Source organism: Toxorhynchites rutilus, chromosome 2, assembly GCF_029784135.1.
Source record: "Toxorhynchites rutilus septentrionalis strain SRP chromosome 2, ASM2978413v1, whole genome shotgun sequence".
NCBI classification, from domain to species: Eukaryota; Metazoa; Arthropoda; class Insecta; order Diptera; family Culicidae; genus Toxorhynchites; species Toxorhynchites rutilus.
In genome coordinates this window covers 175447327-175471828 of record NC_073745.1, presented here as the reverse complement: position 1 = coordinate 175471828, position 24502 = coordinate 175447327, and the positions used below count along the sequence as shown (strand labels likewise).

The window sequence follows — 24502 nt, the reverse complement described above, 5'->3', positions numbered from 1 at the left end:
ATTGGGGTACAAATTGAAAATCGAACATCGAGCACATCGTGAAAATTGTCCAATTTCAAACGCTTATTGCTCAGTCATTTCATGATGGGTTGATGAAATTTTTGCGTCAATCGATTTCGGCACACCATAACAATTTATTTCAATGAATAAAATTAATATATGTCATGAAACTAACTATCAAACAATTGAAAAATCTCAACCCCTATCCTAACGGAAAAATCGACATTGCAAATACATGAAAGTAGGGGAACTTTTGTTCCTACCGAGATGTGTTCCCTAACAGAGACATCAACACCTAGGTGGCCAGGGGAAATCGGCATTGCAAATACATGAAAGTAGGGGGAGTTTTTTGTTCCTACCGAAATGTATTCCCTAACAGAGACATCAAAACCAAGTTGCCTGGTAAGTTGCCTGGTAAGGATTTCGACATTGCGAATAGATGAAAGTGGGGGAACTCTGGTTCCTACCGAGATGTGTTCCCTAACAGAGACATCTAAACCAAGGTCAGGGAAATCAGCATTGCAAATATATGCATGTCGGGGACATTTTCATATTGCAAGTAAGGTGAGTGATACGATTAAATCTAGCATATAAAATTTAAATTTAGAACTTTAATATTGGTTGCTTCGTAATATTCCATATCATTAACCGATCGTGTATTGCGAAAAATTTAGCACAAGTGTGAGTGTAAAATTGTATATGGTAGCAGTTGTGTTAAAAATGACTTGATATATGGAACGATTTATTTCAAATTTCATAAATAAAAACTAAGGTGTGTTCTCGCTCGAGAACGAGTCGTTTGGTTTAAACTGTCTGTTTTGAGAAAACAGAAGAGAAAAATTGAAAAGGTGAAGAAATATTAGAAAAAGTGATTTCCATTATGCTCTACATATAGTATTAGGTGCTGTTAGTCCAGTTAAAATTCGCATTGGGTTGAATAAACATTTAGAAAGTAAAAATAATAAAATAAAATTACCTTTCCCATTTCAAATATGTTTTCTCTCTATTAAAGTAACATGGTTTTACTGATGAGAAAAATTTATAATTGTGTTCGGTATTGGTAATTATCTTATATCACATTGGTGAGTTTTTTTTTCTTAATTTCATCCATACATAGCATAGGAGGCATCTCGTCTAGAAAAACAGAGGGCGGTTTTCATCATATCTCGTTGCACTTCGGTATTTTTTATCTGATATGCACCATCCAACGACTGTTTACCATCTTTCTGTCATCATCATTCGGTAAACACTGGTGGAGTGAACAAACAATACCCAACAACCAAACAAAACGGCCCTTTTCAGAGCCACCAAATCAATATCAAAGAGTTTAACGATGTCATTCTTCAAACATATCCAAAATCAACAGATAGCCTAATGGAATCCTACGTCAACTATGTGGTCGTATCTCGGACACAACCCTCCTGTGACTTTTTTTCATTGACGTTTCTCGTGACAAACCTCCCACGAAATTTCGCCAATAAGCACGTTTTTCCCTTTGATCAAGTTTTTAAATTGATTTTCAAGGTCCAAATACGTTTGAAAGTTCTCAATGGTTCCACGTTTCCGAAAAGCTTTTAATGCGTTCGATTTATCCTGATAAAGCTTGGAACATTGGCTATCCCACCATGGATTGGGAGGCCTTCGATGAATAGTGGAGCCTGGGATGGGTTTCGTTTGAGCGCGAACCGCGCTGTCATATATCAAATGATAAAGGAAGTTATACTCCTCCAATGGAGGTAAACCATCTCTGGAATTGATGACTAGAGCAATTGCGTCCGCATATTTTTTCCAGTCAATGTGTCTTGTGAGGTCATATGTCATGTTTATAAATTCAGAAGAATTCGACCCAATGGTGATGGAAATTTTGATTGGCAAGTGACGGTAGTGGTTGGGGTTCTGGATTACATTCCAATCGCAATCTAACGATAGTGAATTCGAGCAAAGCGAGAGGTCAAGGCACTTGGTTAGCAGGAGGTTTAGGTACACGTGTTGTTTCCCCAGTGTTCAAAACGGTCATATTGAAGCTGTTACAAAGGTCATATATCAACGATGAACGATTGTCGTCGTACTGATCCCCCCAGGCAGTTCCGTGAGAGTTGAAGTCTCCCAAGATCAATCGTGGCTCAGGAAGGAGTGAGCACATGTCAACAAGTTGCTTGCGGCTAACCGCAGCTCTCGGAGGCTAATACAAGCTGACAATACAGAGGTCTTTGCCTCTAATGTTTGCATGACAAGCAAGCAACAACTTCGATCTCTCCAATATGTGGAAGTTCAATTCGAAAAAATGAGTGGCACTTTTACATGGAATAAATGTTTTATACAGAAAAAATGATAGAATAAAGACCGCCCTAAATCGGACAATTCCTTTCTCGAGTTCTGCTCTTATTAACACATTCGGCGATACTCATTTATTGGTATAGATAGAAGAAGATAAAGGGTGTGTCACATCAAATTGCATCACGGAAAAAACGCTGTAGAAATTCGCCCAGTAGACCGATCCTTTTGAAAATTTTAGACAGTAAAATAAAAACTATTAAACAACTTTTGGCATTTTCTTTTTATTCATACTTCGAGCCCAAGCCCGTATGCTCGCACCTTCCTCTTTACCCCGTCCATAAGGTTCTGTACAACGTCAGGTTGTAGTTTTTGACGTAGGACTACGTCTAACCGGAAGATATAGGGGGTGAAATGGAAATCTAGGCACTGAACAAGTAGGAAAAAATGCAAGATTTGGAACGCTTATAACTCGAGCATTTCTCAATAGATCGCGAAGGTTTTTGCATCAATCGATGGGAAATATATCTACGCATCTATCATAACGAATAACATTTCATTTTTCTTGAGATAAATAATTGAATAATTGTTAAATATCAAGCATTGTCCAAATGCCCTATGTGCCCATTTTTGATTGGTCCATTTTGTGCTCCTCAAATCGTACCGACCAAAACGGGCAACCAGAGCAGCAGCGAAATAGAATTAAGCACGATTGGAAAGGAAAAAGGAAAAAAAATGAACGAAACATTAGTCGCAGTCTCACACATGCGTAGCTTAAAAATCCCCGCTCCGCTGCCGTAACGATCATTCTTTGTGTGGACTCCGACTGGACAACATCGTTGCTGGACGAGCTGGACGGCGAGGGATCGATCGCCTTTCTCAAGGCGAGAGGGTGGAGGTGGTAGCCATTAACCCTTCCAAAAAAGAGTTTAGGAAATACAGTTCAATGCTTTCTAAAACAATATCCCAAATAATAATAAAACACAAATTGATTTTTTCATAATTTGTTTGCCAGGATATGATGGGTATGTGAATTTGGCAGTTGTTCTGAGCTTTTAGATGGTTGGGGACTATCCTGATTATTCAATTTTCACCAATTCTTAAATTGCTTCTAGATTGAAAGTACAGTAATTTACATTTAGCTCGACATTTAGCTAATTTGACGGAATAGTAATGCGACATATTTAGTTGGACATTTTTGTAAACATATAGTTCGGGGTGCAAATTATGACCCCACATTGAAAGTCGACACTGTACCACTGTCATCGCAAATGTTCAATTACAGGTTAAAATCGCCCCCAATGCGACACTGAGTGGTGCTTCGGCATGTCGCATTAAATGTAATTTACTGTACAACATGTCACAAGCTGGATGGGAAGAAATTTTCCAACTGTGAATGCTGTGGCGAGTGGCAAACGCAATCGCTAAACAGGAAGGTTTAGCCGAACAAGATCCCCATCATCTCGAGTAATAACAAAACAATAAACTCTTTAGATTAAAGATAATTTTGTGATCCTGAAAAGGACCCTTTTTAGCCTGCATGTGAATCCAACGAGCGAACAAATCGTAATGAGTGTATTTATTATCAAAGGGGCATTTGATTCAGTTTCCATGGAAATTCTCTCAGAGAAACTTCATAATCGTGGACTTTCGCCAATTCTGAATAATTTCCTGTACAATTTACTCTCAGAAAAGCACATGTTTTTCAATCATGGCAGCTTGAAATCTTCTCGATACAGTTTTATGGGCCTACCACAAGGCTCCTGCCTAAGCCCCCTCTTGTATAGTTTTTACGTCAATGATATGGATGATTGTCTAACTAGAAACTGCACGCTGAGACAACTTGCAGACGATGGAGTTATTTCCATCACCGGTACTAATCCCGCCGTTCTGCAAAAATCCTTGCAAGATACCCTGAACAACCTGTTCACGTGGGCTCTCAAGCTGGGTATCGAATTCTCTACGGAGAAAACCGAAATGGTCGTTTTTTCTAGGAAGCACGAACCCGCCCAATTCCAGCTTCACCTATCCGGTAAAGCGATCAGGCACTCGATGTTTTTCAAATACCTTGGAGTATATTTTGACTCTAAATGTACCTGGGGAATACACATTGCGTATTTGAAACAGAAATGCCAGCAAATAATCAATTTTCTCCAAACAATAACCGGAACATGGTGGGGCGCCCATCCAGGAGACCTCATTCAGTTGTACAAAACAACGATATTATCAGTGTTAGAATATGGCAGTTTTTGCTTCCGATCAGCTGCCAGGATTCATATTCTCAAGCTGGAGAGAATACAATATCGTTGCTTGCGTATAGCAATGGGGTGTTTGCATTCGACACATACGATGAGTCTCGAAGTCTTGGCAGGAGTACCCCCGCTTACTCTTCGATTCACAGAATTATCCTACAGATTTCTCATCCGTTGCAAGATCATGAATCCATTGGTGATTGATAACTTCGAAAATCTACTCCAACTGACTCCTCAGTCAAGTTTTATGTCTTTGTACCATGATTTCCTTACCCATGAAGTGCACCCTTCACCGGGCATCTCCAACCAAGTTTGCTTCCCATACTTTTGCAATTCCTCTGTCAATTTTGATCTGTCCATGCGACAAAAAATCCATGGAATCCCAGATCATCTACGCTCCGATTCTATTCCGCCGATATTTTCGGCAGAATATGGGAAAGTTAGATCTGATAAAATGTTCTTTACTGACGGTTCATACATAAACGGGTCCACTGGCTTCGGCATCTTCAATGAAAATTCCAGTGCCTCTTTCAAACTCAAAGATCCTTGTTCCGTGTATGTCGCTGAACTGGGTGCGATATACTACGCACTAGGGATCATTGAAACACTGCCCATCGACCATTATTTTATTTTTTTAGACAGTCTCAGCCCAATAGAGGCAATTCGTTCAATGAAAGTTGATAAACGCTCATCTTATTTCCTAACAAGAATAAGACATCTATTGAGTGTTTTGGTCGAAAAATTATTCAAGATTACCTTAGCATGGGTTCCCTCTCATTGCTCGATTCCGGGGAATGAGAAAGCGGACTCGCTAGCTAAGGTGGGCGCTTCAGAAGGCACACTTTTTGAAAGGCAAATTGCCTATAATGAATTTTTCCACATTCCTCGTCAGGACACACTCGTTAGTTGGCAGAGCATGTGGAGTGAAGATGAGTTCGGTCGCTGGTTACACACGATTATTCCTAAGGTTTCGACGAAAGCTTGGTTTAAGGGATTGAATGTAGGTCGTGATTTCATTCGCGTGATATCTCGTCTTATGTCCAATCACTACAACCTAAACGCGCATCTCTATCGCATTGGGCTCGCAGCAAACAATCTTTGTGATTGTGGCGATGGCTACCACGACATCGAGCATGTTGTCTGGTCGTGTATCCGGTTCCATGCTGCTCGCTCTCAGCTCTCTAGAGAACTGAGAGCAAAAGGCAGACAATCGAATATCCCCGTCCGGGATATCTTAGGTAGCCGTGATCCTGATCTTCTGCTTCATCTATACCTGTTCCTCAGAAACGCCGATGTCAACGTTTAATGATGTTTCCTTCGTTGTGTCCCTGTTTCATATCCCTCCTATCCGATCTATAAACTTTTACTTAGTCGCGGCAATACATACACACACTCTTTACAGATACACGGGTCAAAGGTTGTGCAGTCCACTGATCATTCAACAAGAGCCAAAGGTTGTACCGCTCATGACAACTCTACACGAGTTGATGTTTGCGCCGGCTAGTGACCATTCTATCCTGGATTCCTCGAGTCGAGAAGACGTACCACGCTAGATATGGGGTACAGACTAGGGGGGCGTTGCTGATTAATGGTCAGCTGCATCCCAATAGGAAGTATCCCGTGTCGGGCACAGGTACAGAGCATTGGAGACAGCAACATCACAATTACGAAAACACTTGTAATACTAACCTCGAGCCAACCGCGAGTAATCGGTTACATATTACTAACATAGTTATAAGGCAAACATTGTCGAAATATTGAACTCCCGGCCCCGTCAGGTTGACGCCATATGAGCCTTAATAAAAATATATATTTTGGATAAAAAAAAATGTATTTTTTTCATTCAGTGTGGTTGTATGGCATCGTTTCACATCACATCGCATCAACGGATTGGTGCCGGAGCACCAGTATATCTAATAGTGGTTGTAGAATTTCGGCCGCCGGAGTGCTCGAGTTGGCTTGCAAAGCTGCTCACGACAATAAGAAAACTCGCCTACAGAACAGAGCACATTCGGTTCGGTGGCAAAAACTAGTTTCAGCGAGTGGCGAACGCAATCGCAAAACGGCAGCAGGTTGAAGATGGAAAAAGTTTGTTTATACAGACTGCTTTGGTGGCAAAACCAGCCACCGTAAAACACGGCGCTTTTCAGGGCCATTAAACCTTTTAAAGAGGAGTTATTAAAAGTTATTCACAATACCAATGCATTCTAAAGTGACATAATATGATATATAATATGAACTGATTTATTTTGTTTATGCTTGTTTTTGAACTTATTGGTGGTTGAGGTCTTTTAAGTTGATCATTCAGTTTTCACAAACCCATGCATGGTTCCCGAATTAAAAGTGGCTTCAAATTACAACACATTGTATGCATGATGGCATTCACGAATTTTCGTGGTAGCAAGAACTGCTTTCTTTGGTTGATAACTGATGTTGAAAATTGACTGAGATTACATCTGCATTGTATAGAAACGTAACTAAGGAGCAACATGATGAGCTATGTATTTCCTGCTGCTCTGTTCTTATTTTAAAGGACTTTAATCCGAAGGTCATCCGTCTCTGTATTCACTGTTGGTTTTTCAGAAACGCTTATAGCTCGTCTATTTCTCGACAGATCGTAGAGTTCGTCTCCAAAACCTCAGTTCTTTTTCATTTTTATTTATTTTGTATGCGGAGACTACAAATCTTACAATTCATTCGTCTCCGAAGCCACAGTTTAAGGTACGGTAATGTGCTCAATAGTGAAATATATGATAGTGAATGAGCTGAGGACCACTATGCATTCCCTATCATAGCCATCATTTTGATTGTACGATATGTGCATACGCCAAAAGATGACCGGCGTTGAACATTTAATAAGTACAAAGCCTTCAGAAAAATATCAAGAAGCAACTATAAGATAGTGAGAAAAAATTGAGAAAGTTTGTAAAAAAACGCAAAAACACAACATCAAAAGTTCTTTTCAGAACCTTCAATCCATTTTTCAGTTATATAGGTAGGTATTCACGTAGGAGAAGAAAATAAAGCAATATATTTAAAATATATATTTAGCAAAAGCTGTCCCCTTTGTATAGTCCTACGTCACTCCGGTTATGTCCCCGACATTACCCATTCGTCTTTTTTTGGACAGAAATCCATTTTCTCTTGAAGTCCGCCTCCGATTTGACAACTTTTGGGTTTTTCTGGAGGGTCTGCTTCATAATCGCCCAATATTCCTCTATTGGGCGAAGCTCCGGCGCGTTGGGCGGGTTCATTTCCTTTGGCACGAAGGTGACCCCGTTGGCTTCGTACCACTCCAACACGTCCTTTGAATAGTGGCACGAAGCGAGATCCGGCCAGAAGATGGTCGGGCCCTCGTGCTGCTTCAATAGTGGTAGTAAGCGCTTCTGTAGGCACCCGTTTACCGTGCCGCTCATCACGAAGGGGGCGCTCCGCTTTCCGCAAGAGCAGATCGCTTGCCACACCATGTACTTTTTGGCAAACTTGGATAGTTTCTGCTTGCGAATCTCCTCCGGAACGCTGAATTTGTCCTCTGCGGAGAAGAACAACAGGCCCGGCAGCTGACGAAAGTCCGCTTTGACGTAGGTTTCGTCGTCCATTACCAGGCAATGCGGCTTCGACAGCATTTCGGTGTAAAGCTTCCGGGCTCGTGTCTTCCCCACCATGTTTTGCCTTTCGTCGCGGTTAGGAGCCTTCTGAACCTTGTATGTACGCAGGCCCTCCTGCTGCTTGGTCCGCTGGACAAATGAACTTGACAAATTCAGCTTATTGGCGACATCCCGGACCGAACTTCTCGGATCACGTCTAAACTGCTTAACTACGCGCTTGTGATCTTTTTCACTTGATAGTTTTGTACTTGATTTAGCTGGTTCTTTCGACGCAGCTTGGGTCGTCTGTTGAGGGATCTCTGGGGAAACTTCGAACAATAACTCGATACACGGAACACGGAACAAAATGGTGGAAAAGCACAATTACAACACTTTTTATCGTCGGCGGAAAACAAGACTAGCTACGTAAAACCTAACAAACAAAGGACACCGCGGTTTGGATGGCCACACAATTCACGCTTAAGAAATAAATTAATTTTTATACATGTATTTTTTTTGTTTTATTACAAATTTTGGTTTTTTTATGGCTCGAGCTCACCGGTTTCGTTGCGGCCGTTCACTGCGTTGGTCTTCTTCGGTTCTTCTTCGAGGGCTGGAACAGGCGATGGCGGGAACGGGACGGCTTCGGCAGGACTCAGGGACGGTCACACGACGATGGGGGATCAAATTTATTTCTCACGTCGCACGGCCGGATGTCACGATGGCCGGCGACACTAGTCGGTCAGAGAGTTGAGACGGCTTGTGATTTTTTTCACACACGGTTCCGGAACCACTTATTAAGAGCCTAGCAAAATTGCTATGCTAGCTCACGAGCACGGATAACCGGATCCCTTTTAGGTGGCGGGATTCTTTTAAAATTTCAGCAGCGATAACAACTGCGTCCGTGCTGTTCCAAATCTTCGCGAAGACTCCCGGATCCTCGCTAATTTTCTCCTCTCAACGCTTTTCTTTCCTTCTTAAATTCTTTGCTCGTCTTTTGAAATTCTTTCAACCTATTGAAGCTCTCGACCCTATTCAGGTTCCCTGGTATTTTTCCACTAAGGGTCGTTTCCAATTCATACACCGAGCCGTCCCCCTTTCGATGAGATGACAGAGAAGGCGTCGACTACTCCGACAATACAAACACAACTTAATACTATTGGTTTCGGTTGGTGTCACGACTAATAAATAAACATTTAAGGCAGCATGCTATACCTGGACAATTAAACCTAGCACTTGCTTTCCACATATAAATAAATAAACAATGAACTGAATAAACCAAACACGCAATTGTAAATAAACTTTGGATGAATAAATAAATAAATAAATAAATAAATAAATAAATAAATAAATAAATAAATAGATAACTAAATAAATAAGTAAATAAATATATAAATAAGTAAATAAATAAATAAATATCTTTCTTCCCTACTACTAAATAAATAAATACAAAAAAAACTAACTAACGAAAAAATAATCTATTGTGAAACACCAACCTGGGGGTCTGCGATTAACTGTTTTTTTGGTTTATTGCAAAAATTGGACTCATACGTCATCTTTTCTACGACAGTTAATCACAGACTCCCAATACTACTTTTTTTTTTATTGTCATATGAGAAATAACATTAAGTCAAACACAAGATGTGGACATGAACTGTAAATTTCTCAAATGACAAGACAGCATAAACAAATATTTTACATTTTTTTGTACAATATCGGTAAAGTCCAATCCCACGGTTGGCTTTCCCACCAAATTCATTATTGTAACCCAACGTTTGGTTACAATCTTCCCGGAGTCGGGGTAAAAAAACAGGAAGTGGGTTATATCTATGGTATAACCGCAAGGGTGACGTAGGACTCTCGTTGATATAGAGATCATTTGTATGAAGTTGAATCTGAATTCATTCTGAATTCAGCTGCTGAATGGCATCCTAACGAAAAGAGTTCTGCGCGTGTATGTGTTCTCCTTCGCCGTCCACCTCCTCCAGCACGTTAGGCAACGATGTTGTCTTGTCGATGTCCTCACGAAAATGAATGTGTCTCACCACCAGAATATCGCTTAAGTATGCTTTTTGTGTGTGATTGAATCGAGAGAAGGTGTGGTTTACAATGGCAATTTGGAAGGCAAACTAGAGGGGAATTGCAGCAACCAAAAAACCAGACGGGTTTTGTATACCCAAAATTATCAATAGGCTCGAGCCTAAATAAATAGATAGGTCTGGTTAATCTTAAATAAACAAAAAAAACATCTTTATCGCACGATCCTTATTGAGGATCGTGTGAGTCAGATAAGGCCGGTCGATGCCGGGCCTAAATAAATACATTTCTCCTGCACGATCCTGTTTGAGGATCGTGTGATTTATAGCGTCTAGTTTTAAGATAAGAAATTTTGGTTTATGTTTTGGTGTTACGATAGCGGGGAGCTTATCGTAAGATTAGGTTTCATTAAGAGGAATGAGAAAAATAAAAGGGAGTCGATCGTGAGCCACACTGGAGAACGGTTGTCTCCTGAAAACAAGAAGTGGTGTTTTCTTGTGTTTTAGAGTGAAAGAAAGTGCCTTGGCCGCCGGTCCGCTACATTGTGGTGACAGCGGAAAAAAGTGCTTATAAGTACAGGGCCAATTTCTGACTGGTGAGTTGCAGTGTGTGGAGTGCAAGAAAAAGAATTGGGTCTCGCTGCGCGTGCCAGAAGTGAAGCCGTAAAGAAGAAGAAAAATTGCTCCGTTCAAAAGAAGACTAGGGTTTTCTCCAGCCAGCAATCAATTAATCAATCGGCATATGGTTATAGTTTTGTGTTACTTCATTGATAAACCCTAGAGTGTAGAGAGAATAAATTCCGTCATCATCCCGTGGTGAAGAATACAGTGGCAGGTCGGCACCTACGGTTAGCTAAAGTTTGATAAAGTTCCGGTGAATTGCGAATTTCGAAAAAAAAGTGACCAAATTTCATCACTAACTGTTGTACTACCAAGCCCGGAAAAACTCTTGCCAAGTTTTCCAAGTGTTTGTAGTGTTGTGCATATTTTTTTTGTACACCTAAAGTTGCAAGAAAAAGAAGAAGATGCGGATTAAGGAAGTTTTGGTGATTACAGTTGGGTAAGTAAACAAAAACGTTAAAACTATTCTATTTTACGATTCGACTAAAATCATCTTTTGGTTTTTTTTTAAATCCGTTTAAGTCGAATTCGATCATTCTATGCACGAGCTATAACCCTCACCTTGTCACAAAACAAACGTCAGAATAATTCACCCCTATTCGTGTGAAGCAATTTACTTTCTATCGAATTGGAAAATGCGAAAGCAGTTTTTTTTTAATTTAAAATTTAAATGAAAATAACTTGATGTGAACCTGTTCACGAATCAATACGGTGCTCCTAATCGCATAGTGTCTCAAGCAACAAAATCTTTGTTTGTTAAAAGTGAAAAGTGTTGATCTTTTCGGATACATATTGCTGCCATTAATTACACATTTATAGTATCTATGGCAAAAGTACTGTTTTTTTAAAAAATAAATAAATAAATAATAATAATTTCGATCAGTACGACGCCCATGCCCAAATTTAATATGACCGGAAGAGTTAAAACTGAATGAAGTTAAAACAATATATATATATATATATATTTTCTGGAATTTATATCAATTATATCTTTTTTTTCCCAATAACGTCTAAAAATACACAATAGCAATATAACAGATATATTTTAAAAAAATAGTCCTCACATACTCCTAACGTTTTCTTTTAAATTTCCTTGCATCTCTTTATCCATAATATAATCGTCTTCTATTTGAGAAGAAGATTGTTTGGATCTGTCAAATTAACTAATTATATTTATTTATTGAAATTGATATTATGATATGAAAAATAAATGAAGAAAGGTATTGTTGTATTAGGGATAGTGAATGCAGCAATTGTTTCAAAAGATAAAGTCGGGAAAATTCAATGTGCGAGACCTGAAAATATACGAATTACTGTGATGTTCATATATAAATAAAAAAGACATTAAATATTATAATGATACAAAACTATGAACTATGAACTTTGAGAATATTAACTATACCTTTGTTATCGTGTTTCCATGTATCAAAAGAAAATGTATTTTTCATCAAATTATCTCAATTTTACCCGATGAATTAAAATTAAAATTATGAAGATTTTTTGTAAACTGATGCTATTAATAAAAACCAAAATCAAGTGTATTCATAATTATCAAAAAAATAGATCTCTATTTTAAACATGGTTTAATTAGTCATGCGTTTTGATAATTTAATATCTACTGTTTCATAATGCGTTGGTTCAAACTTGCATTGATGTCTGAATATATATTTGAAAGCGAAGAAATATGATATTGCTGTATTGTGCAGTTGTGATTGAGAATTTACGTACATGAAGATAAGAATTGTTATAAAAGGGATTTCTGGAATTTTTTTTTCTCCTTCCGAAAATGAAATTCAAAATACAATAGAAAAAAAAATGTATGTTTTATTTACGATATGCATTTAACAATTTTCCATTTGAGAAGAAGTTGCTGAAGAAGAAGCATAAAAAGTTTGGCTCTATTGAATTAACATGGTTAAAAATCGTCCATAATATATCCATGAAGGCTTATCATTGGTACTCATAGTAATTTTGAATCGTTGGGTTTTGTTTCAATATAAAAAATGGATTTCAAAGTTTCATACGAGCAATTCATTCAAAATGTGAAGTACCAGTTAATAAGAATCGAGAAGAACATTGAGAAGGAAGTTTCCGAGTGGGAAATTAAACTTGCCCCATCAGATCGAGTTAGCGTCAAAGCGAATGTGCTCGATAGCAAGGGTACAACATTTAAGGATCACGAATGTAAACTGGAATCTAAAATCGTCGAATTTGAACAAAGAGTTGTAAAGCTTGAAAAGGAGAAGGATCGCATGAAATTAGACATACTGAATCTCAAGCAAGAAAAAAGCGTATTATCGAATAAGCTGAATCATTTTCAAGAGCTAAAACTATTCGAACATAGATTGAATAAAACTCTAGAACGAAAAATTCGTAATAAGACTGATTTAAAGGCACAAGTTTCTAATAATTTACAAGAGATTGGTCGATTGGAGAAACAGCTCAAAAATGAGAAAAATTTCCACTCAGCTATCGAGAAGGAGAAAAAATCGCTGGAGAGAAAAATCGAAGAGCTACAGAGACAAACCACCGAGTCGAATAAAGCAAATCCCCAAAACTTAAAGCCTCTTAAAGCCAAAAAGATGATGAAGAAGAAGAAAGCAAACCAGGAAAATATTTATAAGTGTAAATCCAGGCTGAAAGAGAGTAAAACGAAACTAAAATATGCAGACCGTGAAAATTCCCAATTGGCTGAAAAAAACTTTTTGTTGGTAGAAAGCAACCGGAAAACATCTGAAGAGATAAAAAAACTGCGAACATCGTTTCAGGTAGTCGAGGATGCCCTCAAGCAAGAGAAAAAGAAAACCCAGGAAGTAATCACGCTACTGCAAAAATGGAAGGAAAAATTTCACGAACTGGAAGAAAAAATTCAAACGACAGTGCAAAACCAGGCTGCATATGAATTTCCAATGGTAACGGCGATACAATGTATCCCGGAATTCCATGGCAAATCAGAAGAGTTGCAGCCTTTGATGCAGATTGATTATTTTTCAAATGCCTTTCCTGAAAATGCTGACCAACAACCACTACTAAATGTAGTATATACAAAACTAAAAGGCGAGGCTCTCATGCGTCTTCATGATATACAAGGCGACACATGGGTCAATGTGAAACAAAATTTAAAAAATGGTTTTCAATTACAAAAATGTATTGGAGCAATTATCAAGGAGATTGAAACACTAAAACAAAGCAGTCACGAATCTTATAACGAATACAAAATTCACGCTAAAGAATTATATAGGTTCGTAAGCGCTCTGCCGGAACACGGAAATGAGTCGTATGCGAACACTGTTTTGAGGAAGCATTTTTTAGCGGGTCTCAGAAGTAGAGCTTTAGCCTTGACAGGAAAATCACAACGGGATAAAACATTCCCTAAATTACTTGACTGGCTTCAGAAAGAAATCGATGAGGAGGAAGAACTACGCGAGATCCACAACAGACTGCAGTCAACAAGGATGAGAACATCGCAACAACAACAGAGTAATTACAATAGAAGCACACAAGCCAACAACTACAACTACAATCGTAATAACAAAAACAACAGAAGAGGAAATAATAACGATTATAGAGAACAACGCAACAATTATCGAGGAAATAACAATAACTACAGAGGGAATAAGAGCAATTATCGAAGAAATAATATCAATTTTGGAAAAAATTACAACAATTATCAAGGAACTCGAAACTTCGATAACAATAACGGCTATAATAATAACAACAATTCCAATCCCAACGAAAACTATAGGGAAAATAATAGAAACGGGGGTTATTACAAAAATAACAACAATAATTATAGGCGACATAAGGATAACCAGAATAGCTAAGCTATCTCTGTTAGGGTAGCCATGGTTAACAGATACAAAAGAAAAAAAGATTATTTAGGGGGAAAATAAATCGGTGAAATAATTAAAGAGGATAATGAAATCACAGAAGAGATATAATAATAGGAAGAAAAAGGGAATAATAGGAAGAAGAAGGGTTTTTTTTAAAGAAGAAAAAATTACAGAGAAAATTCAATGAAAAAAAAAATTAAATGGAGAAAGGATAAATGTATGAAACGAATGAAAAATATGATTTATATATAAAGCGTAAAGACAATCAAGGAGGAGTAATCGAGAAAAACAAAGGTGTAAGGCGAATTCATTAAAACAGTTAAAAGAGTCAAAGCACAAGTGAAGTAAAAATTTTTTTTGACGTAGGACTACGTCTTTCATTTCTATACCGGGGTGTAAAATCAAAGTTTCGAAAACGAAAGCGTTACGCCGGAGACCGAGATTTTGAGCGTTAATAGCTCCTAAACAACTGTACGAAATGGTATGATAAACACTTCATTCGAAAGATAAAATGTCTACGCGTTATATACTTGTTACTTTTTGATCCAAAAACTTGTTTCAATAGTCGTAAAATTGCTTTCAAAACAGGCTATTGAAATCACCAATCGGTATATAAGCGAGCGACGCTCGGAAATCCACTCAGTTCTAATTGAACAGCGATTGGAGCATGTTGTCGCTGTTGCGGTGAAGCTCTTTATTTATCATGAAAGCGCGGATGAACGGTGTCACCAAGAGCCTGTTTGTGCACCCTAGGCCAGAAGGGAATCTATCAGGAGGAGAGTGATGCCACAAACGGTTCCCTGGGAAGACATCGCTACACACACATACACGCGCGGCTATTAACAGGTGGTTATCGAGTTGGCATTAACCACTGGTGGGCTTCCAGTATCGAGGAAAATGTGGAAATATCTAATCGTTACTGAGAATAATCTGCCAGTTCCTCTGGGAATTTTCAAAATATATTCATGTGAAAGAGTTTAATTGAATGTTTTCTATCCATGTTACACTGTGACCAAATATGTTTCAATCAAGTGCTATTAACAGGTGGTTATCGAGTTGGCATTAACCACTGGTGGGCTTCCAGTATCGAGGAAAATGTGGAAATATCTAATCGTTACTTAAAATAATCTGCCAGTTCCTTTGGGAATTTTCAAAATATATTCATGTGAAAGAGTTTAATTGAATGTTTTCTATCCATGTTACACTGTGACCAAATATGTTTCAACCAAGTGCTATTAACAGGTGGTTATCGAGTTGGCATTAACCACTGGTGGGCTTCCAGTATCGAGGAAAATGTGGAAATATCCAATCGTTACTGAAAATAATCTGCCAGTTCCTCTGGGAATTTTCAAAATATATTCATGTGAAAGAGTTTAATTGAATGTTTTCTATCCAGGTTACACTGTGACCAAATATGTTTCAACCAAGTGCTATTAACAGGTGGTTATCGAGTTGGCATTAACCACTGGTGGGCTTCCAGTATCGAGGAAAATGTGGAAATAACTAATCGTTACTGAAAAAAAAACAGGAAGTGGGTTATATCTATGGTATAACCGCAAGGGTGACGTAGGACTATCGTTGATTTAGAGATCATTTGTTTGAAGTTGAATCTGAGAATGAATATTTGGAGAACTTCGAAAACGAGAGCGTTACGTTGGAGGCACAAGGTTTTATGCATCCAATATTGGATACGGAAATATCCTACTGATGGGGAAGAATAATCTTCTGAAGCTATCCTGTTAATTGCGATTGATTGAAAAACCACAAAACCAAATGTATTTGGTCACAGTGTTACATGGATAGAAAACATTCAATTAAACTCTTTCACATGAATATATTTTGAAAATTCCCAAAGGAACTGGCAGATTATTTTCAGTAACGATTAGATATTTCCACATTTTCCTCGATACTGGAAGCCCACCAGTGGTTAATTCCAACTCGATCACCACCTGTTAATAGCACTTGATTGAAACATATTTGGTCACAGTGTTACATGGATAGAAAACATTCAATTAAACTCTTTCACATGAATATATTTTGAAAATTTCCAAAGGAACTGGCAGATTATTTTCAGTAACGATTAGATATTTCCACATTTTCCTCGATACTGGAAGCCCACCAGTGGTTAATGCCAACTCGATAACCACCTGTTAATAGCACTTGGTTGAAACATATTTGGTCACAGTGTAACCTGGATAGAAAACATTCAATTAAACTCTTTCACATGAATATATTTTGAAAATTCCCAAAGGAACTGGCAGATTATTTTCCAGCAATGATTAGATCTTTCCGGAACTTTCTCGATGCTGAATGGCATCCTAACGGAAAGAGTTCTGCGCGTGTATGTGTCGATCCTTCGCCGTCCACCTCCTCCAGCACGTTAGGCAACGATGTTGTCTTGTCGATGTCCTCACGAAAAATGAATGTGTCTCACCACCAGAATATCGCTTAAGTATGCTTTTTGTGTGTGATTGAATCGAGAGAAGGTGTGGTTTACGATGGCAATTTGGAAGGCAAACTAGAGGGGAATGAACTCTCTGAGATCGGAATTTTCGGCGACTGAGCAATAATCGATTGCGGGCGCATACAATATTGGATACGGAAATATCCTACTGATTGGGAAGAATAATCTTCTGAAGCTATCCTGTTAATTGCGATTGATTGAAAAACCACAAAACCAAATGTATTTGGTCACAGTGTTACATGGATAGAAAACATTCAATTAAACTCTTTCACATGAATATATTTTGAAAATTTCCAAAGGAACTGGCAGATTATTTTCAGTAACGATTAGATATTTCCACATTTTCCTCGATACTGGAAGCCCACCAGTGGTTAATGCCAACTCGATAACCACCTGTTAATAGCACTTGATTGAAATATATTTGGTCACAGTGTAACATGGATAGAAAACTTCAATTAAACTCTTTCACATGAATATATTTTGAAAATTCCCAAAGGAACTGCCAGATTATTTTCCAGCAATGATTAGATCTTTCCGGAACTTTCTCGATGCTGAATGGCATCCTAACGGAAAGAGTTCTGCGCGTGTATGTGTCGATCCTTCGCCGTCCACCTCCTCCAGCACGTTAGGCAACGATGTTGTCTTGTCGATGTCCTCACGAAAAATGAATGTGTCTCACCACCAGAATATCGCTTAAGTATGCTTTTTGTGTGTGATTGAATCGAGAGAAGGTGTGGTTTACGATGGCAATTTGGAAGGCAAACTAGAGGGGAATGAACTCTCTGACTTCGGAACTTTCGGCGACTGAGCAATAATCGATTGCGGGCGCATACAATATTGGATACGGAAATATCCTACTGATGGGGAAGAATAATCTTCTGAAGCTATCCTGTTAATTGCGATTGATTGAAAAACCACAAAACCAAATGTATTTGGTCACAGTGTTACATGGATAGAAAACATTCAATTAAACTCTGTCACATGAATATATTTTGAAAATTCCTAGAGGAACTGGCAGATTAATTTCAGTAACGATTAGATATTTCCACATTTTCCTCGATACTGGAAGCCCACCAGTGGTTAATGCCAACTCGATAACCACCTGTTAATAGCACTTGGTTGAAACATATTTGGTCACAGTGTAACCTGGATAGAAAACATTCAATTAAACTCTTTCACATGAATATATTTTGAAAATTCCCAGAGGAACTGGCAGATTATTTTCAGTAACGATTAGTTATTTCCACATTTTCCTCGATACTGGAAGCCCACCAGTGGTTAATACCAACTCGATAACCACCTGTTAATAGCACTTGATTGAAACATATTTGGTCACAGTGTTACATGGATAGAAAACATTCAATTAAACTCTTTCACATGAATATATTTTGAAAATTCCCAAAGGAACTGGCAGATTATTTTCCAGCAATGATTAGATCTTTCCGGAACTTTCTCGATGCTGAATGGCATCCTAACGGAAAGAGTTCTGCGCGTGTATGTGTCGATCCTTCGCCGTCCACCTCCTCCAGCACGTTAGGCAACGATGTTGTCTTGTCGATGTCCTCACGAAAAATGAATGTGTCTCACCACCAGAATATCGCTTAAGTATGCTTTTTGTGTGTGATTGAATCGAGAGAAGGTGTGGTTTACGATGGCAATTTGGAAGGCAAACTAGAGGGGAATGAACTCTCTGACTTCGGAACTTTCGGCGACTGAGCAATAATCGATTGCGGGCGCATACAATATTGGATACGGAAATATCCTACTGATGGGGAAGAATAATCTTCTGAAGCTATCCTGTTAATTGCGATTGATTGAAAAACCACAAAACCAAATGTATTTGGTCACAGTGTTACATGGATAGAAAACATTCAATTAAACTCTTTCACATGAATATATTTTGAAAATTCCCAGAGGAACTGGCAGATTATTTTCAGTAACGATTAGATATTTCCACATTTTCCTCGATACTGGAAGCCCACCAGTGGTTAATGCCAACTCGATAACCACCTGTTAATAGCACTTGATTGAAACATATTTGGTCACAGTGTTACATGGATAGAAAACATTCAATTAAACTCTTTCACATGAATATATTTTGAAAATTCCCAGAGGAACTGGCAGATTATTTTCAGTAACGATTAGATATTTCCACATTTTCCTCGATACTGGAAGCCCACCAGTGGTTAATGCCAACTCGATAACCACCTGTTAATAGCACTTGATTGAAACATATTTGGTCACAGTGTAACATGGATAGAAAACATTCAATTAAACTCTTTCACATGAATATATTTTGAAAATTCCCAGAGGAACTGGCAGATTATTGACGTAGGACTACGTCTTTCATTTCTATACCGGAGTGTAAAATCAAAGTTTCGAAAACGAAAGCGTTACGCCGGAGACCGAGATTTTGAGCGTTAATAGCTCCTAAACAACTGAACGAAATGGTATGATAAACATTTCATTCGAAAGATAAAATGTCTACGCGTTATATACTTGTTACTTTTTAATCCAAAAACTTGTTTCAATAGTCTTAAAATTGCTTTCAAAACAGGCTATTGAAATCACCAATCGGTATATAAGCGAGCGGCGCTCGGAAATCCACTCAGTTCTAATTGAACAGCGATTGGAGCATGTTGTCGCTGTTGCGGTGAAGCTCTTTATTTATCATGAAAGCGCGGATGAAAGGTGTCACCAAGAGCCTGTTTGTGCACCCTAGGCCAGAAGGGAATCTATCAGGAGGAGAGTGATGCCACAAACGGTTCCCTGGGAAGACATCGCTACACACACATACACGCGCGGCTATTAACAGGTGGTTATCGAGTTGGCATTAACCACTGGTGGGCTTCCAGTATCGAGAAAAATGTGGAAATATCTAATCGTTACTGAAAATAATCTGCCAGTTCCTCTGGGAATTTTCAAAATATATTCATGTGAAAGAGTTTAATTGAATGTTTTCTATCCATGTTACACTGTGACCAAATATGTTTCAATCAAGTGTTATTAACAGGTGGTTATCGAGTTGGCATTAACCAATGGTGGGCTTCCAGTATCGAGGAAAATGTGGAAATATCTAATCGTTACTGAAAATAATCTGCTAGTTCCTCTAGGAATTTTCAAAATATATTCATGTGACAGAGTTTAATTGAATGTTTTCTATCCATGTAACACTGTGACCAAATACATTTGGTTTTGTGGTTTTTCAATCAATCGCAATTAACAGGATAGCTTCAGAAGATTATTCTTCCCCATCAGTAGGATATTTCCGTATCCAATATTGTATGCGCCCGCAATCGATTATTGCTCAGTCGCCGAAAGTTCCGAAGTCAGAGAGTTCATTCCCCTCTAGTTTGCCTTCCAAATTGCCATCGTAAACCACACCTTCTCTCGATTCAATCACACACAAAAAGCATACTTAAGCGATATTCTGGTGGTGAGACACATTCATTTTTCGTGAGGACATCGACAATACAACATCGTTGCCTAACGTGCTGGAGGAGGTGGACGGCGAAGGATCGACACATACACGCGCAGAACTCTTTCCGTTAGGATGCCATTCAGCATCGAGAAAGTTCCGGAAAGATCTAATCATTGCTGGAAAATAATCTGCCAGTTCCTTTGGGAATTTTCAAAATATATTCATGTGAAAGAGTTTAATTGAATGTTTTCTATCCATGTAACACTGTGACCAAATATGTTTCAATCAAGTGCTATTAACAGGTGGTTATCGAGTTGGCATTAACCACTGGTGGGCTTCCAGTATCGAGGAAAATGTGGAAATAACTAATCGTTACTGAAAATAATCTGCCAGTTCCTCTGGGAATTTTCAAAATATATTCATGTGAAAGAGTTTAATTGAATGTTTTCTATCCATGTTACACTGTGACCAAATATGTTTCAATCAAGTGCTATTAACAGGTGGTTATCGAGTTGGCATTAACCACTGGTGGGCTTCCAGTATCGAGGAAAATGTGGAAATATCTAATCGTTACTGAAAATAATCTGCCAGTTCCTCTGGGAATTTTCAAAATATATTCATGTGAAAGAGTTTAATTGAATGTTTTCTATCCATGTAACACTGTGACCAAATATGTTTCAATCAAGTGCTATTAACAGGTGGTTATCGAGTTGGCATTAACCACTGGTGGGCTTCCAGTATCGAGGAAAATGTGGAAATATCTAATCGTTACTGAAAATAATCTGCCAGTTCCTCTGGGAATTTTCAAAATATATTCATGTGAAAGAGTTTAATTGAATGTTTTCTATCCATGTAACACTGTGACCAAATACATTTGGTTTTGTGGTTTTTCAATCAATCGCAATTAACAGGATAGCTTCAGAAGATTATTCTTCCCCATCAGTAGGATATTTCCGTATCCAATATTGTATGCGCCCGCAATCGATTATTGCTCAGTCGCCGAAAGTTCCGAAGTCAGAGAGTTCATTCCCCTCTAGTTTGCCTTCCAAATTGCCATCGTAAACCACACCTTCTCTCGATTCAATCACACACAAAAAGCATACTTAAGCGATATTCTGGTGGTGAGACACATTCATTTTTCGTGAGGACATCGACAAGACAACATCGTTGCCTAACGTGCTGGAGGAGGTGGACGGCGAAGGATCGACACATACACGCGCAGAACTCTTTCCGTTAGGATGCCATTCAGCATCGAGAAAGTTCCGGAAAGATCTAATCATTGCTGGAAAATAATCTGGCAGTTCCTTTGGGAATTTTCAAAATATATTCATGTGAAAGAGTTTAATTGAAGTTTTCTATCCATGTTACACTGTGACCAAATATATTTCAATCAAGTGCTATTAACAGGTGGTTATCGAGTTGGCATTAACCATTGGTGGGCTTCCAGTATCGAGGAAAATGTGGAAATATCTAATCGTTACTGAAAATAATCTGCCAGTTCCTCTGGGAATTTTCAAAATATATTCATGTGAAAGAGTTTAATTGAATGTTTTCTATCCATGTAACACTGTGACCAAATATGTTTCAATCAAGTGCTATTAACAGGTGGTTATCGAGTTGGCATTAACCACTGGTGGGCTTCCAGTATCGAGGAAAATGTGGAAATATCTAATCGTTACTGAAAATAATCTGCCAGTTCCTCTGGGAATTTTCAAAATATATTCATGTGAAAGAGTTTAATTGAATGTTTTCTATCCATGTAACACTGTGACCAAATACATTTGGTTTTGTGGTTTTTCAATCAATCGCAATTAACAGGATAGCTTCAGAAGATTATTCTTCCCCATCAGTAGGATATTTCCGTATCCAATATTGTATGCGCCCGCAATCGATTATTGCTCAGTCGCCGAAAGTTCCGAAGTCAGAGAGTTCATTCCCCTCTAGTTTGCCTTCCAAATTGCCATCGTAAACCACACCTTCTCTCGATTCAATCACACACAAAAAGCATACTTAAGCGATATTCTGGTGGTGAGACACATTCATTTTTCGTGAGGACATCGACAAGACAACATCGTTGCCTAACGTGCTGGAGGAGGTGGACGGCGAAGGATCGACACATACACGCGCAGAACTCTTTCCGTTAGGATGCCATTCAGCATCGAGAAAGTTCCGGAAAGATCTAATCATTGCTGGAAAATAATCTGGCAGTTCCTTTGGGAATTTTCAAAATATATTCATGTGAAAGAGTTTAATTGAAGTTTTCTATCCATGTTACACTGTGACCAAATATATTTCAATCAAGTGCTATTAACAGGTGGTTATCGAGTTGGCATTAACCATTGGTGGGCTTCCAGTATCGAGGAAAATGTGGAAATATCTAATCGTTACTGAAAATAATCTGCCAGTTCCTTTGGAAATTTTCAAAATATATTCATGTGAAAGAGTTTAATTGAATGTTTTCTATCCATGTAACACTGTGACCAAATACATTTGGTTTTGTGGTTTTTCAATCAATCGCAATTAACAGGATAGCTTCAGAAGATTATTCTTCCCAATCAGTAGGATATTTCCGTATCCAATATTGTATGCGCCCGCAATCGATTATTGCTCAGTCGCCGAAAATTCCGATCTCAGAGAGTTCATTCCCCTCTAGTTTGCCTTCCAAATTGCCATCGTAAACCACACCTTCTCTCGATTCAATCACACACAAAAAGCATACTTAAGCGATATTCTGGTGGTGAGACACATTCATTTTTCGTGAGGACATCGACAAGACAACATCGTTGCCTAACGTGCTGGAGGAGGTGGACGGCGAAGGATCGACACATACACGCGCAGAACTCTTTCCGTTAGGATGCCATTCAGCATCGAGAAAGTTCCGGAAAGATCTAATCATTGCTGGAAAATAATCTGCCAGTTCCTTTGGGAATTTTCAAAATATATTCATGTGAAAGAGTTTAATTGAATGTTTTCTATCCAGGTTACACTGTGACCAAATATGTTTCAACCAAGTGCTATTAACAGGTGGTTATCGAGTTGGCATTAACCACTGGTGGGCTTCCAGTATCGAGGAAAATGTGGAAATATCTAATCGTTACTGAAAATAATCTGCCAGTTCCTTTGGAAATTTTCAAAATATATTCATGTGAAAGAGTTTAATTGAATGTTTTCTATCCATGTAACACTGTGACCAAATATGTTTCAATCAAGTGCTATTAACAGGTGGTTATCGAGTTGGAATTAACCACTGGTGGGCTTCCAGTATCGAGGAAAATGTGGAAATATCTAATCGTTACTGAAAATAATCTGCCAGTTCCTTTGGGAATTTTCAAAATATATTCATGTGAAAGAGTTTAATTGAATGTTTTCTATCCATGTAACACTGTGACCAAATACATTTGGTTTTGTGGTTTTTCAATCAATCGCAATTAACAGGATAGCTTCAGAAGATTATTCTTCCCCATCAGTAGGATATTTCCGTATCCAATATTGGATGCATAAAACCTTGTGCCTCCAACGTAACGCTCTCGTTTTCGAAGTTCTCCAAATATTCATTCTCAGATTCAACTTCAAACAAATGATCTCTAAATCAACGATAGTCCTACGTCACCCTTGCGGTTATACCATAGATATAACCCACTTCCTGTTTTTTTTTCAGTAACGATTAGTTATTTCCACATTTTCCTCGATACTGGAAGCCCACCAGTGGTTAATGCCAACTCGATAACCACCTGTTAATAGCACTTGATTGAAACATATTTGGTCACAGTGTTACATGGATAGAAAACATTCAATTAAACTCTTTCACATGAATATATTTTGAAAATTCCCAGAGGAACTGGCAGATTATTTTCAGTAACGATTGGATATTTCCACATTTTCCTCGATACTGGAAGCCCACCAGTGGTTAATGCCAACTCGATAACCACCTGTTAATAGCACTTGGTTGAAACATATTTGGTCACAGTGTAACATGGATAGAAAACATTCAATTAAACTCTTTCACATGAATAT

The 24502-nt window shown here is 38.3% G+C and overlaps 1 protein-coding gene across 1 annotated transcript; it reads left to right on the top strand.

The window, feature by feature from the left end:
• The first annotated feature begins 12773 nt into the window (after positions 1-12773).
• Positions 12774-14594, top strand: LOC129766410 (myb-like protein G). Its single transcript, XM_055766940.1, has one exon. It carries the CDS (start codon positions 12774-12776, stop codon positions 14592-14594), a length of 1821 nt encoding a protein of 606 aa, XP_055622915.1.
• The last annotated feature ends 9908 nt before the right edge of the window (positions 14595-24502 follow it).